The sequence below is a fragment of the Peromyscus californicus genome, unplaced genomic scaffold (assembly GCF_007827085.1).
Source record: "Peromyscus californicus insignis strain IS unplaced genomic scaffold, ASM782708v3 Scaffold_14__1_contigs__length_90479793_seg_2, whole genome shotgun sequence".
Lineage (NCBI taxonomy): Eukaryota > Metazoa > Chordata > Mammalia > Rodentia > Cricetidae > Peromyscus > Peromyscus californicus.
This window is the reverse complement of record NW_026294436.1, coordinates 39,804,182-39,820,935: the sequence shown is the minus strand read 5'-3', so window position 1 is coordinate 39,820,935 and position 16,754 is coordinate 39,804,182. Positions and strand designations below refer to the sequence as shown.

Here is a 16,754-nt window from a genome sequence, read left to right as displayed (position 1 = left end):
GCCTTTTCCTCTTTGGGGTTTCAAGAAAAGTCTGGTGAGTGACTAGGTCTGTGGAACCTTTTGTTCTTTATGTTTCTTTCTAGAAAGGGCATATTTGTCATCTTCTGCATGATCGTTTTCTCCCGACAGGAGCCTGGAGCCTGCTAGCCTCAGTCTCCACAGTCTGTTGCTCTCCCGTCTACTCTTGGGCCTCAGGTGTAGGAAGGCAGAAATAGTTACAGCCTTACTATTTCTGGATATCTGAATATCAGGCACCCCCCCTCGCCCCCCACCCCCCACCCTTCAAGACTACCCCCAGACTCAGCTGTGTAGTGGAGAATCAGAGGACTAAACACTAGGTTATGTCTTGGGCCTTAAACCTGCACTCTGAACTGTGGTGTTCACCCTTTCACACCCACCAGGTACAATGCATTACTTGATTAGCTGAACTTACATGAGTAGATGAGCTCCTGCGTGTGTTCTCAATAGCAAATTTGTAGCTAATGTTGCATGTTGGTCTAAACATTTAATAGAAAAAGCATCAATAATTCAGCTTCCACCTTCCATACCTCCTGTGTCAGAGTCAGGTGGGCTCCCTAGTGACTGATGCCAGGGCTTTCCATAACTCTTTGCTGTTGTAGCACGGTATGAGGTGAGGCCAGGACTCCCTGGCACATGAGGGGATCTGACCATATTTGGCCTCTCATTATTTAGTACTTGGCCAGAAGCAAAAACATGAGTCAGCCGGCCTCTGGATGCCAGAAGGAATCAGACTGCCCGCATTAACTTTTATTACATTCCTTTCATTGAAGTGTGTCACTTTCCTGACACTTGACACTCTGCCCTGGTGGCTAAGATGTCTGCGGTCAGTCTCTTGAATGCACTCAGAATAAGCCATAGCAGCTGAGCTGGTTCCGAGCTCATTCAATGAAACCCATAGACACAGGCAGTTTGAGATTTGGAAGTGCCTCGTGGGGCCAGAGCATCTGTTCCTCTGGGATGGTTATTCTGGGGAATTGGTGTCTCTGAAGGGGAGGATGCGTACATCATCAGGAAGGGTTGGCTGTTTGGAACCGAAATGTATGTGCTCATTTACCAGAAAGGTGTAGGAACACAGAATAAACCTTTCACCAAAACCCAGCTATCTACCCGCCCCATTTTTCACTAATATCTGGGTCCCTCACACATAAAGCTATGCCTGTGGGGCCTCTTTCTTGACTGCCCCTACTCTGTTAGAACTAAAAAGGAGAGTTTCCTAAAGGAAGCTATTACTATACTTTGTCTTGAAGGGGCAAGAAATGGACCTATTTACTCCTGAGCCAGATATAGCATCCACTTCTCTTACTTTGAAAGAAAATGAAGCTTTAAAATTGCATTTAGCCACCAGGTAGCCCATTAACTGTGAATGTAGAACTCTTGCTGTAAAGGAATTGGAAATGTCCAGCAGTGAACAGATAGGATGTTGACCCTCAAGAATCCAGTCTCTGAAGGCACTTCATCCAATTTTGTGTCTAGGTCAGGACACTAAAGGTGATCAGTGCCTGTAGATGCTTGAGAGTTCCTGTTGCTTTATTCTATCCTGCTGGCCTTCAGGTGGGACTCAGAGAGACATGGAGGAAAGTTCCCATTCTGCCTGCTCTTGTCATTAAGCCCAGCACGTGTCATGGAACACATGTGACATTGGTGTTGCTGAGGAGCAATCCATAGGTTGTTCAATTGCAGACATCCTATGGATGTGAATACCCAAGTCTTTCTGTTTATTCATAGAACAGATTTGGAAGGTGGTTGGTTATAAGTAGAACCTCATCCTGTGGACACAGAACTAGGCTAAATGAAATAGTCCAAATCAGGGAACACAGCTCTATCCAGTTGCTGGGCCAACCAGACCCGTATGCAAAAAGCACCCTGTATAGGAGGAAGTGAGGCTTCATAGCCACAGGAAGAGCCTGGTTTTGAATGATTAGTGGAAACTCATCATAGTACCCTTCATGCTTAAAAGTAGGTTGTAGAGCTCTCAGGGTAGAAGATTGTATAATGGGACCCAGGAAGTAGCTGCCCAGATTGTGTGACCTGCTAGCCACCAGCTCAGTCTGAACTCACAGGACACAACCTTACAGTACAAATTAGTCTGCAGCTGAGGGGATGCATTGGCTAAACTTCAGTCAGCAAGACCTCCCTACGAAGATCACAGATGAAGGGTCATTGGTTATGTTTAGAACATAAGGACTAAAAAGAAATACAAACCAGGTCGCTCTTCTGCAGTCTAAATTACAAAACTGTTAACACACAGATGCTCTGCTGCCTCCTCCTGGTTCTTGGTACTTGGACCAAAATACCCTCCAGTTGGAGTATAGTGATGTGTATTGAAAAGGGGCACACTTCAAATGACTGTCATGGTATGTATTAGAGGTTCATTGAGGTCATTATTCAAGGAGGAAAGGATTATACACCAAATACTTAGCACAGAGCGAGGTTTATTGTCACAGAACAAAGATGACAGAGTAACTGTGGATCTAAGGTATATAGATGACAAGGAGAGATGCTGGAGCCAGAAGGAAAAAAAATCCTCAAATGGCACAGCTAAGGGTAAAAAGACCGAAGTGCTGCGTTTCCTTTCTTCATGCAGGAAGCTGAACCTGATTTCCCCACCACCTCTGGAGCGACATGTATTGCCATGAGAAGGGAAATGCTTCCTCCTCACTTCCACGCACACTTGATTTCATCGATCAGCTTTAGCAGTTGAGAACTCAATGGTTAGAGTTCTGGCTGGTTTCACTCACGTGATGAGTAAATAGCAAAGCCAGATCTTGAGCAACTTCAGTGTGTGGAATTCAAGTTTATTGTTTTTTTCCCCCCAGTATGTTAAACTCTCTCCTGCCATGCTGTTCTGGCTAGTTACAAGCTATTAACTTCCTCTGCAGATCCTTCTGTCTCTACCTAGGGCAGGGAAAATGGAGAAGGGCATCCCTATGCCTGTCCATCTTGATGTTGCACCTGTAATTTTTCCTTGCCACCAACAGTCTCTACAAAAGTTAAGGGGGTTATGACAGATAGGTTAATAGTTGAGCTCAGAAATTATATAGAATAATAGAGAAATTAATACTAATTTCTTTTCTGTTTCTCTACGTTGGATAAAACCCCCAGTGGTTCCCATTTAAAAGATACTATAACGTTGTAGTCAGGCAGACTTGCGTCTGATTCTTTCGTTTCAGCTATCTTCACTTTGTGAACTTCCATTTCTTTACATGTCAGTAGAAATGAGAAATAACCCCATTTGGTTCTGTGAGAATTAAATAAGGTAAAATAGGTTTCATGTTCAATACAGTACCAGGTACTTAAGTTGGATAATAAATGGTAGTTATTATTGCCTACCAACTAATGGTCCAGACACAATAGCAGAATAATTAAGTTCCTTCTAGCTTGGACCTCTCTTCCTGTCTTGCAAGCCTAGATATTCCCCCATGGCCCTCTGCTACTTCTCATTGGTGGAGGAGGACAGAAACCATGATACTTACGGAAGGAAGGGCTCTTCAGAACTTGGTGTTCTTGTTCTGCCCATTCTTAGCAGAAATCAGCTATTGGAGAGCACACCCTGGGAAGAAAGAGGACCCAGAGAGCAAGATGGCAGTAAAGGCCTAGTGATTGCATGTGACGAATATGGAGGGCAACTTGACAACTAGGTTGGGAAATTCTCCTCTTATGCTGATGAGACATGGGGAAATTGAGCTTTTGCTATTCTTCTGGTGAGCAAATTGGTAGAAGATAAGTGGTAAAATGGGTGGCCCCATTGAGTCCCAATTAAAGTGGGACCAGTGCATCCCAGCATATTATCTTAGAGTCCAGTTTAAACTCATCAAGTTTCATTAATTAGGTAGTGATCAAGTTTCATTAATTAGGTAGTGTAAAAAACAAAACAAAAAACCTCATTATACATTTAGGAACAAAGATTAACAATATTATCAAGTGATTATTTGGATGGTTCATAAAAAGCCCGTGAATTGTTTGCAAAACAATGTGGCTTCGACAAGCTGGAAAAGCATCTCCTATGCAGTCTTGGCTTTCACAATGGATTTGAGGGGGAAAGTGCCTTGGTCTTGTTTGGTCATAAATTATGATATAATTGAGTTAGTGATGGTGAAATTCTTGAAGTTGTTTTCCAATTCTGTTGCTTTATTATTCAACCCTCTCACTTCAAATTGCCATTTGCAAGTCGGCATTGACCCTGTGCTGCTGACAGACAGGATGCAAGCATGCTCTTCTTGGCATCAGTTCAAAACCAGGTTTTTTTGCTCTGTTTTGCTTTGCTTTGGTTTTCTTTTTTTCTGGTGCTGGGGATTGACCTTGGGCCCTCACATGTGCTACAAAATTATAGCTTTTTAATGGTTCTTCTGCAGTAAGACACTTGTTTAAAAGAGTACAGAAAAATTAATAGCCAATCTTTCAATTGAAGCTCAGGTCTTGGTAGTCATAATGAGCCAAACAGCCCCCGTAGTGTGCCAGACCTACCTGTTAATATTAGAATGTACCAGTGTTCCCTATTTTTTTTAACACATTGGGGTACATATACAGTGACTAGAAGTTTCCTTTGTTCCATACCACATTTTACTAGGGTTCTGGAGAGAAATTAATTCATGAGAATAATGCAAATTTTGTGTTGTATTTATGTAGAAGGAGCAAGAAATGTTGGTCCTCCTTGCAATGAGGTAGCTTCTCTAAATATGGTCTTTCAGAACCGGTTCAGATGCTATTGGATGTAAAGGCCTCTGAGACAGGAGGCTGGGTTAAACAGACAGTTAAAGCCAGGGGACTGTGCTCCTAGACCACCTGCCTGTATGTCCATCTGCTACCCTGTTCTCACATCTTCGGATATTAACAGGAAAATACAACATAAAGAAGAGAGATCTGTGTTGCTGTCTTGGTGAATTATCAAATCATGTGATTCCATCTCTCCACAGCAAGTTACCACTATTTCTTTCATTTGTGTACTTGCTGCTGGACTGAGGTCTGTCTTCCCTACAAGACTAGCTAATATTCCAAGAGATTAGCCAGTCATTGGTTCCAGTACCTGGAACAGGGTCTGACAAGGATTGAGGACTGCAGAGATGCTTGTTACATGTATGGAGGGATAAAAAGATGTTTGGTTCACCTGTGAGTTACACCTCAAGACGTTTCTGGGCTCTGACCACCTAGAAGTTATCACATTAAGGATTTCAGGTTATAAAGCTCCAATTTAATTCCCAGATCACTCGACTTTGGGAGGGTGGTAAGGACATTTGTCTTATTGCTCGAACAGGGATGATTTTTCTTCTAAGAGTTGTACAGTAAACAGTTCACAAACTCCTCATCTAATTGCTCAAAAAGCAGCTTTTTTCTAAAACTTTGACAAACAGAAGTCCTCTTCCTCACCTGGGTGTGGTTGAGTGATGTTGGTCTTTGAACTTTGGAGCGACACCAGAGTGCCCCTGTTTGAACGTGGTTAACCCACCCCTCTTCAGGTAAAGCTATCCAATGCCACTGTCACTTGAAATGCCTTTTCAGAGAGTTTCTGACCCAGGGCAGATATAAAGTTACTGGAAGCAGACTTTGTTGTAAGACTCCTAAGGGGGTGAAAATGAACGCTTATGCTTAGAAAAGTACAATTAAACTCAGCCCCCTGGAAGACGGTGCAGGTGCAGGTACCTTTGAGTTAGAGGCGGGCCTACTAGAGCTTTCAAAGGACTTTTGCCCTGTGGGTGGAGAGGGGGTGGTGAGCATATGGTGGGCTGTCCTTCCTTTCACAAACCCTATAGATGTGGCAAGTGCCAAGGCTGTGGGTGGGATCCCATGGTCCTCTGCTTCCCCAGCATGCCATCACCTTAAGAGCTTCTCTCCTCCCTGAGGTTTTCTGACTTTCTTCTCTCTCTCCATCCCTCCCCCTTCCTGTTACTGCTTCCTGGCTGGATCCACCATAGGAACGCTTTGGGGTAACTATGTTTGTTTTGTAAGAAGTTTTGGGGGACTAGTGGGAGGAGGGAGAAACTGTAATTGGAGAAGGCACTAACTCAATGAGGAAGGAGTGGTGAGTCTATATGAATGGTAGGTTTCCATTGAGCACTAAGAGCAGTTCCCACGCTTGAGAAGTGACCATTCCTATTGGTTTGGGTAGTTATTTGGCCTGTGTGATGTTTTTCTTAGATATTGTAAGTAGATGTGCTTAAAAAGAAGAAAAATTTATTAAATATGCTGAAGCTCTAGGATGTGAAAGTTCGTATTAACATAGTATATGTGGATTACCTTTCAAAAATGGCATGTAGGTCATCACCTGTGACAACCATGAGAGCTTAGAATTAATACTGGTATAATGTCAGCTTGAAGGATTAGATTCATTGACTTCATACCTTTTGTAAAAGATTATGATTTCCTTATCTGAAGCTGGGCATAGCAGGGCAAATTGCATGTAGAATCAGGTATTCTCCATCTGATGTTCTGGGTCCCCTCTACAGCAATTGTTAATATAATAGTAGTCTGGCCCAGCATGAGGAATGAACCAAGCCTGATCTCACTATTTAGAGTCTTATTTCCCAGCATGTACATGTTTTGTTTTTTTTTTACAAATTGTAGTTATTTGAGTTGAATACAAAGATCTCAGGGGATGAGCAGGGAAGAAAGAGAAATACAAGTTGATTTATACATTTAATTCCTAGAAATAAAAAGAGAAATGCATGATCTTCATTAAGAGAAAACATTCCTAAGAGGCTGACTAGGGAGGGTCATTACCCATAGGACCAGGATAAAGGTAGGTATGTCCTATAACTTGGGCCTGCTCCAGCTGAGTGATTCTCTAAAGCCTATGCTAGGTACAGAGCTTCTGAAATAGAAATGACTAGAGAAAAGGCCAGCCACGAATAATTGGAGTGTGAGCCACGGTCCTGGCAAGATGCCTGCACACATGCTCTCTCTGAAGTGGCAGCCTAGCACAGCAAGAGGGTTGGGTTCCTCACTGGTCCTTGCTGTGTTCTCCCTACACTGATGAACCATGAGAAGTAACAAACCTGGACTTCTGGGTCAAGTTCCCCAATGAGACATGCTCACAACTGTTCCCAAGTCAACAAATACCTTGAAAATCTGTTGTGGAAAAAAGACTGGACTAGGCACCGTGGGGATCCACAGTAGGCCACTGGTCATGGTATCTAGTTGACATTGTTCCATTTTTATTTACCATTGTGGTACTAGATAGCATTAAAGTGGCTATCAAAGACATGAAACAATTATTAATATATGTGCATGGAAGCCTATGGATGCCTGTGTGCTCCTTGGTGTGTACACAGATGTTCCCGCTCTTTCATGTGGTCACATCCAGGTAAACTCAATGGAAATTGAAAATGCCTTAATACAAAATGTACTTATTACATTTATGGACATCTGATCAACTTAGCAGCATATTATTCATGCTGCGTAGCATCAATCTTTTACTCTCATGATTTTGTGGGTGACTAGGACCACTGACTGCCCAGTCTTACAAGAGAGTTTCTCTCTGCATAGTAGCCTGTAGAGGAATATGCTAAAGTTGTTGTAGTCTCTATTGAATGCAGCTCACTTTTGCACCATCTGAAGCTGTGAAACCATAAGTTGAACTATTGTGGGCACATGGATGTGCATATATGGGCATACACATATGAATGTGTGCATATGCACACTAGAGAGTGAGACTACTCCTGAAGCATGTTCGTAGATTGTCCTTGAAGGACTCGACACCAACCTAGCTTCTGGCCTCTGGTCTACTTCTCTCTGTTCCCTGCTTTTACTGTTATTATTAATGGAGTAGTGTGGCTGCCACTTCTGTTTCTCCCCTTTCCAAATGATTTCCTGGGGGCCTTTCTCTACAGAACCAACAAGGGGCGGGACATCAAGACTATCAAGTCTCTGAGGGTACTCCGAGTTCTGCGACCACTGAAAACCATCAAGCGCTTGCCCAAGCTGAAGGTAATGTTTTCAGTTTGTTCCCATCCAATACCCTTCCTTTCTTTAGTTACAGCTGACTAGCTTTTGTACAATCCCTTCTTAGAATATCCCATTTTCTCTCTTGGGGATTGAGATTCTTTACATCTATTGAAGCCAAGGTCTTCCAATGTCACAAGAATCTTGGAGATGAGATCTTCCTTCTTCAGCCCAGACCCAGTTAGTATTATACTCCCTGCCTATCATCCAGGAAGAAGCCTGTATGGCTTTGTCTTGGAACATTCTGTGTCATTAAAGTAGAAGCTACAGAAGCCCTCTGTGTGTGTGGTCTGTGTGCTAAGGTAGGCTGGGTAATCTGGGCTATTGTCTTAGTTTGGATTTTTATTGCTGTTAACAGACACCATGACCACAGCAATTCTTACAAAGAAAACATTTAATTGTAGTGACTCACAGTTTCAGAGGTTCAGTCCATTATCATCATGATGGGGATCATGGTGACATGCAGGCAGATGTGGTTCTAGAGCTGAGACTGCTACATCTTGCAGGAAACAGGAGGTCAACTGAAAGTCACATTGAGGGAAGCTTGAGAAAAAGAGACTTCAAAACCCACCCTCACAGTGACACACTTCCTCCAACAAGGTCACCTCCTAACAGTGCTACTCCCTTTGGGAAGTCATTTTCTTTCAAACCACCACATTCCACTCTCTGAACCCCCAAAGGCTTATAGATAGCCATATCATAATGCAAAAAAAAACCCCAAAAAACAAAAACCACATTCAGTCTAACTTCAAAAGTTCTCATAGTCTATAACAATCTCAAACTTTTTTCAAAGTCCAAAGTCTCTTCTGGGATGCATGGCATCCCCCTGTAAAAATCAAAATGAAAAAACAGTCCACGTACTTCCAACATATAATAGCATAGGATATACATTACCATTCCAAAATGTAGGGAGGAGAGCATAGCATAGTGAGGAAATACTGGACCAAAGCAAGATCAAAAACCCAGCTGGGAAAACTCAAAACTCTGCAGCTCCATGTCTGATGTCAAAGCGTTCTTCAGATCTCCAACTCCATTCAGCTCTGTTGACTGCAACATACTTCCTTCTCTTTGGGCTGGTTCTGCTCCCTGTTAGCAGCTCTCCTTGGCAGGTATCCCACAACCCTTGTTAGGCAGGTATCCCTAACATCTTGAGTTTTCCAACACAATCCAGACTTCAAGTTCACAGCTTCCCACAATGGCCTCTCTACCAGGCCTCCATTCAGGGATACCCCTGACACATGCCTGATATGAGTGGCTCTCTTTAGGCATGGAGGCAAATTCTGTAACCCATTTCTTCTATCCATATCTCTAAAGACAGAGCCATATGGCCAAAGCTGCCAAATTCTGCTGCTTACTGGGACTAGAACATGGCCATCTCGTTCAATTACATCTTCACCAGCTTTCTCTCCTTCACTGCCTAAGCTTGGTTGTCCTGAAACTTGCTCTGTAGACCAAACTGGGGTCAACTCAGAGATCTGCTAGCCTCTGACTTCCCAGGGCTGGGATTAAAGGTGTGCCCCACCACACCCAGCTCTAAGCTTTTCTTTAGTTCCTTTTCACAAATTGGAAACTTAGCTGACTGGGATCTTGTTCTGAGGTCACCACTCCCTATATTTCATTTCTTAATCTGTTTATCTCCTTGAACATAGGATTTAGTTCCATTCCACAACTTGCTGCTCTTTTTCTCCTCAAAATTTACATTATGTAATCTACCCTGCTCAACTTGCTCCTTTTCTTTATAAATCTTCATTAGAGTTACCACTAAAAATCAACTACATGACAGAGGCTATATTAGTCTCTTTTGGATTAATTCCATTGGCAGAGAAAATCTCAAAAGTCTTCACTTTAGCCTCAGGCAGACTTTTCAGACAAGGGTAAAAGGCAGCCACTTTCTTCACCAGAATATCACGAGAATGATCTCTAGGCAACACACTAAAATTCTTCTCCCGTGAAACCTCTTTAGTGAGCCCCCGGCAGTTCAAATAACCCTTAATACCTCTGTCTTCCATGCTTCTACTAGTATGGCCCATTAATTAATACTTAAAGCATCCCACTGCTTTCATTACCCAAAATACCAAAGTCCAAATTCCTTCAGACAAACACATGGTCCAGCCTATCACAGCAGCTTCCGGTACCAACTTCTGTCTTAGGGTTTCTATTGCTGTGAAGAGATACCATGACAAATCTTATAAAGAAAACATTTAAATGGGGCTTGTTTATAGTTACAGAGGTTCAGTCCATTATCATCATGACAGGGAGCATGGTGGCACCCAGGCAGATGTGGTGCTGAAGCTGAGAGTGCTACATCTTGCAGGCAACTGAGGGAAAGTCTTAAGCTAAAGAGACCTCAAAGTCTGCCCCCGCAGTGACACACTTCTGTAGTCATAAGTTTTCCTGATTTTATAAGTGGCTGTGGGACTGGAGAAACCTTCTGGCTACACGCTTCCTCCAATAAGGCCACACCTTCTAATAGTGCGACTCTCTTTGGGAGCCATTTTCTTTCAAACCACCATAGCTATTTCCTTCAGTCATAATTTTAGAAAAGATTCGTCTCATACAAATAGTTCATACTTTTGAGGCACAAACAGCTAACTTAAGGACACATAGTCCATTTATGGCAGAAGCAGAAAAGAAATGGGGAAGTGAGTTAGCCTGGATAAGCTCTTCCATGATCTGGATGAAAACTGGTATCTGACCTATATAATCCCATCATCCTCTTGTCCAGTACCCTTCCTGCCTCTCAGGGCTTGCTTTCCATTCAAGCTTAGCACCCTAATTGAGCTCACCCCTCTCCCCTTTCCTCTCCATATACTGTGGTTAATAGAGTCTGAAGTTCCATGGGAGAAAAGCCACTCCCCTTCCTGAATTCCTGAGGACCATCAGCCCCCAGTCTAGGGCTTTACAGTCCTATTCTTGAAGACCAGGCCACACAGCCAGTAGAGCAAGCCTCAGTACCAGCACCCAACCCCATCCTCCTGGGGTACACAAGGATGCTTCCTGGGAAGCGGATTTCATTGCCCACTTGCAGTATCTCAGAACCTAGCACAGAGCTGCTCCTAGAGTGGCCAGAAGACACCTATGTCTGAACCATTGAAAAGCTTCCTAAAACAGGCACTCTCTCCACATCGGCACAATAGAGCCAGACTGTCTGGGAGAAGAGCCTGAACTGTGGCTTCTAAACCTAGTAATCAGGTGACTCTAAGATAATAGCATACGAACTGGTCATCATGGAAAAGAACCTGTGAGTGCCAAGTCTAGCACTCAAGGATTTTGGAGGTGTGTGACCTAGAGCAGATTACTTATCCTTAGAATTTCTTTCACCCAGAAAATGGAGATCTGTGTAACATACAATTGTAGTATAGACAAGAGAGCTGATGTGAGTGGTCTCCAGCCAAAAAAAAATCCAACAGTGTGTCTGGTCCTGCTCCCATGCCTGCCATAGGAGGCAAAGCTAGGAGCTTGTTTCTCCTGTTTGTTTCAATTCCCATCCTTTCCCAAGTTCTCCTTATTGATAATGCATGTCACCTGCCCTAGCCACACCCCTCCTGATCTAAGATCATCACTTCCTTTCTATCCTGTGATCTTCAGAGAGGAAGCAGAACAGCGTATGAAGGGGAGAAGGGGAGGGGAACAGAGAGAAGGGTAAGGGGATAGGCCACTTCTGGAAGGCCTCAGACTAGTGGTAACATGAGCACACACTGTATAGAATCCCAGGGGGCAAATCATACTTCAAAGGAAGTGGCTCCTGACTTTGTTCCTCCCTGCCTCTCCTCCTCCCCCTCCGGGATCACCTTCTACTGTGCCAACTCTTCCTGGCCACCCTCCCTCCAGCCAGCCACTGGTTTAGGGCTGTCAATCAGCACCCCTGTGTGCCCCAGACCCAGGCTGTCTGGGGCTCCACATGTTGTGAACTGCAGCAGGAGCTCCAGGAGGAGCTTAGGAATGTGCAGCAGCTTGATGAGATTAGTCCACACCACTGTGGCCTCAGCCTTCATTAATTCTGTTCAATTGGGGACGGCTCCTCTCTTTGCAGCGTGATAACCTGAGGAGATGTAGGTGGCTCTGCTCATTCCACAAGGCTGTGTGTCACCCACATTCCCTTCAGTGCCGCACTAATGAATCCAGCCACACTTCACCCAGCACTATGGAGAAATAACTGCACATATGCAGCACCCCGTGAGGCCAGACTCTCCAGTGAGCTAAACCTGAAAACCTAGAGAATAACCTAAAAATGGCTTGAAATATGTCAAACTGTCATGGAACTCCTCATGTCTTAGGGCTTAGAAGGGAGGTCTCTGGAGACCCTTTTTTTTTGGGGGGGGGGGTTGAAACAGAAATCGCTGTTTCTGTCCACACAGCCTCATTTCCAACAAAGACAGACCTCATTCCTTCCAACAGTTCTGTTGACCTTCCTCCTGAATGCAGCCAGCTTTCAACTAGAGGGCAGCAGCATGAAGTGATAGACACAGTCAGAACAAATATATGAACTTAATGATAAAATATTGAAACAAACAAAGACAACAGCATGTGATTGCCCTCTGATCCATTTAGAAGGGGTAAAAGAAGATGGTACATAAGCATGATTTAAGTAAATCCGTGGATGTCACCAACAGGTTCAAGGCCAGGATCATGCTGTCTAGTGGGTAAAATGGTCTAAGTGATCTAGCACCAAACTTCTGGGTTTCACACTGAGTACCTCCAGACACACCACAAAAACCCTTCATTACTTCTGTCATCTTGTTTAAGCTTCATGCTTTACATTTACTTCAAGATTGAGAAATGCCTGCTTCCCAGGCCAGGTCCTTGCCACCATAACCAGCTAGGAAGCTAGCTTCTAACCCCATGAGTATCACGGCTTGGTGGGTGAGAGCTCCTGGGACAGCTTCTCAGCCTGTTGGGTGGTGGCATGGCCCTGCCTCAGTTGTCCTAGGAATGACACGAGAGCCTTCACTACTGTCCACAGGCTGTGTTTGACTGCGTGGTGACCTCCTTGAAGAACGTCTTCAACATACTCATTGTCTACAAGCTCTTCATGTTCATCTTTGCTGTCATCGCCGTCCAGCTGTTCAAGGGAAAGTTCTTTTATTGCACCGATAGTTCGAAGGACACAGAGAAGGAGTGCATGTAAGAACCTCGACCATACACCTCTTACTGTTCGCTCAGGGTGTCCCAGCAAATCCCTCTCCACTTTCCACAGCAGACTAGGTCTCCTTTCTCTCTTAACTCCGTTCCCCTTCCCATAGAATTATAAACCAGGAAGAACTATAGAACAAATAGACATTTGTTGAACTCCTTTCTTATATCAGATATATCTTATATCAAAGTAAGAGACACTTTGCCTGAACCCTTAAGTTTTAAGTCTTTCTAATGACCTACTGAGAGAACTCTTATTTACATTTTATAAGTATAGAAGATGTAGTCAAAAATTAGGTTGGCCAAGGTTACATAGGCAACTAGTGATATCAGGATTCATCCAACATCTGTTGGGCACGAAGTATCATTTTTATTCCATAGTAGTACCTGCCCTTAATAAAACTTGCTGTTCCTTTTTTATGATGGTCATTGTTACCCTGACATTTTTAAAGTTTGTAAAAATGTTTGACTATTCCATACACTATACTTAGAGGCCCTTATTTCATTTCTATTTTGGTTTCAGAGGCAACTATGTAGATCATGAGAAAAACAAGATGGAGGTAAAGGGCCGGGAATGGAAGCGTCATGAATTCCACTACGACAACATCATCTGGGCCCTGCTGACCCTCTTCACTGTCTCCACAGGGGAAGGGTGGCCTCAGTGAGTGACAGGGTGGGCTTGGTATATGTGTCTTGAGGGCTGCAATGGGACTGTGTGGGTGCCTTGAAAAGCTAATTCAAGATGAACATGGCTAACCCTTTGTTATTGTACCAGGCAAAGTAAGTGGTTATGAGTGGGTGAGAAAGGCAGAGAAGAGGAAAAATAAAAATCCTTCAGACAGAGATGGAGGAGGGGTAGACAAAGTCGGGGAAATAGTTGAAACTCTTTGTTTTCATCAACCTTCGAGTTGGTTGCAGCCCTTTTCCTTACAGAACAAATGAGTTTTTACAGCTTTTTACCCCTCAGAAGGATCCCTGTAGGCTGTTTTAAACAGATCTGTCCTTAACGTTGGCTCTGCACCTGAGAGCCTAAAGATGGAGGGATCCTACAGACCCTAGAGATACTATCTAAGACCAGACCTCTTTTTAAAGAATGCAGGTTCTTATGCTGTCCATAGCAGGAGGCTATTTTTTTTTTCTTCAAAGACTTAGCAATGAGTAAGACACCACTAGTTGGCCACAGAAAATCAAATGGCACTAGAAGTCCCTTGGTACTGAACATGACGACCTAAACTATAAGAGGCTATCATTCTGTTGCTTAGGAGTTGAATACAGATAGAAAGTGGGCTACAAAGAACAATGGGACTTTTTTCCTTACCAATTTGGTTATGGTCACCCCAAATCAGCGGAGGAATAGAAAAAGTCAGAGAAGACATATCAACAACGACAAAAGGTGGCACATTTCCTACAAAGCTAAGGCTGTCACCAACCCTCTGTACCCTCTCTTTTGATCCTCACAGGGTCCTGCAGCATTCTGTAGATGTGACAGAGGAGGACAGAGGCCCAAGCCGCAGCAACCGCATGGAGATGTCCATCTTTTACGTGGTCTACTTTGTGGTGTTCCCTTTCTTCTTCGTCAATATCTTTGTGGCTCTCATCATCATCACCTTCCAGGAGCAAGGGGATAAGATGATGGAGGAGTGTAGCCTGGAAAAGAATGAGGTGACAGTGGGTAGACTGTAGTAAGAGGTAGTAGTGGGAGCTTTAGGAAAGAATCGGGCCAGCATGCATAGAGAGAAAGACCATGTGTTCCTAACTTTACTGGAGTATTAGAGTGGGAAGAGGGGAAAAGCCCAGGGGGAGGCACAGAGACATGCAGTCTTGGATCCGGGACTCAGTGGGTAAGAGCACCTTTTCAGCATGCACGAGGACCCAAGTTTGAATTCCCAGCACCCACAAAAAAAGCTGGGGATGGGACTGGTACGACAGCTCAGGGACTACCAATCCCAGCTGCCCTGGAGACCTAAGTTCAGTCTCCAGGGGCAACCTGACAGAAGGCAGGCACCAACTCCCACAAGTTGTCTTCTGATCTTTACATGTGCATTATGATGTGTACACAAGTGCGCATGTGCGCGCGCGTGTGCGCACACACACACACACACACACACACATACACACACACACACACACACACACACACACACACACACCACCATTTTTTAAAAAGCTGAGCATGTCTACATGTGCCTGTAACCCCAACAGGGAAACACATATAGGTAAATCATGAGAGCTTGCTGGCCAGTTAGCTTAACCTTATGGTGAATTTCTGGTTCAATGAAAGGTCCTAGTTTAAGGCAAGAATGCAATAGGAGAAGATGCCCCATGTCCTTCTCTGACAACATGTGTGTACACAGGCATGCTCACCTGCACACTCACATGCACATACATCACACACAGACAAGATACAAAATTATACATAAAGATAAGCATGCAATCTCTACCCTTGTGTGTGACAGTCTAGAAGGAAAAGACATGTGCCACAATTGCAACATGAAGATGTTTGCTTACCTCCCTGATTCTCATGGCATCTGTGTTTCTAATGACCGGGGATATGTTTTCTTAATTGCTCCTCTAACACATGCATAGGTTTGGAACATTGTAGGGTTTTATAAGGTTGACTTTGTTGTTGTTTAACAATGGAGCTGAACTAGAAACAGTTGTAGATTATAAGAGGAATGCATAGGCAGATGCAGTTTGAAAGTTTCTAATATAAAAATCAAAACTTTTTAAATGATATGATATGGCAAGTAGAAAATTCCATACCATGAAACTTTGTTTCATGCAGAAAATTAATAAAATATTACATAAATTACCCTTAGGCTATGTGGTTGGGGCACATATGAAATATTAATGAATTTTGTGCTTAGCTGAGCATCCTGTCTTCAAAATATCTCATTACATTTATGTAAACATTAAAAACTCAGAAACAAATCTGATATCACAAATCACCCTGGTCCTACATATTTCAGATAAGGCATTCTTAGGCAGTAGATAAGCCCCCTTTAACAGAGTCCATGTAATGTTTAGGGGAGGTTGAGCTGATTCTAATAACTTGACTTTCCACAGCGCGCATGCATTGACTTCGCCATTAGTGCAAAACCCCTCACCCGCTACATGCCGCAGAACAGGCACACCTTCCAGTACCGCGTGTGGCACTTCGTGGTTTCTCCATCCTTTGAGTATACCATCATGGCCATGATCGCCTTGAACACTGTCGTGCTGATGATGAAGGTGAGAAGTAGTTGTATGTGTGCAGTGACTGGGAAACCACTCCACCTTACTAGCCTGCCACCTTTACCTGCTCTTCCATCATGAAGTCTTTTTGATTTTACCTAGTTCGACAGCCCAGTCCTTGAACTTTGGGATAGGGGTGGGGTCATTAAATGAAATGCAGAGTAACAGAGTAGCATTTAGGGACTTTCAGGAACAAAAGTGTCATCAATAGGGTCCACCTTTGACAAGGGTGGACAAAGCCCTTCAGAAATCATGGAATCTAAAGGAGTACTGGAGTTAATGTGAGCTTGATTATATTTCATGCTAAGTGCAAAACACTTAACTCTGAAAAGTGCTTCTGTCATGGCTACCTTTGGTCTGGACATGAAGGTGACTTTGCTATTAAGCTGTCCTAAGTGGGACATGGGGATGTGTTTCACTATATAATACAC

The 16,754-nt window shown here is 43.6% G+C and overlaps 1 protein-coding gene across 7 annotated transcripts in view; it reads left to right on the top strand.

Moving 5' to 3' along the window:
- The window catches only part of Cacna1e (calcium voltage-gated channel subunit alpha1 E), a 473,485-nt gene that overhangs the window by 409,176 nt on the left and 47,555 nt on the right, over positions 1-16,754 (top strand). For all 7 annotated transcript variants that reach the window (XM_052737226.1, XM_052737228.1, XM_052737227.1 and 4 more), the window contains 6 exons: positions 5,931-5,942; positions 7,845-7,941; positions 12,920-13,080; positions 13,613-13,750; positions 14,550-14,751; positions 16,156-16,320. In XM_052737226.1, the coding sequence (XP_052593186.1) occupies positions 5,931-5,942; positions 7,845-7,941; positions 12,920-13,080; positions 13,613-13,750; positions 14,550-14,751; positions 16,156-16,320 (775 nt within the window). The remainder of the gene's footprint in view (positions 1-5,930; positions 5,943-7,844; positions 7,942-12,919; positions 13,081-13,612; positions 13,751-14,549; positions 14,752-16,155; positions 16,321-16,754) is intronic.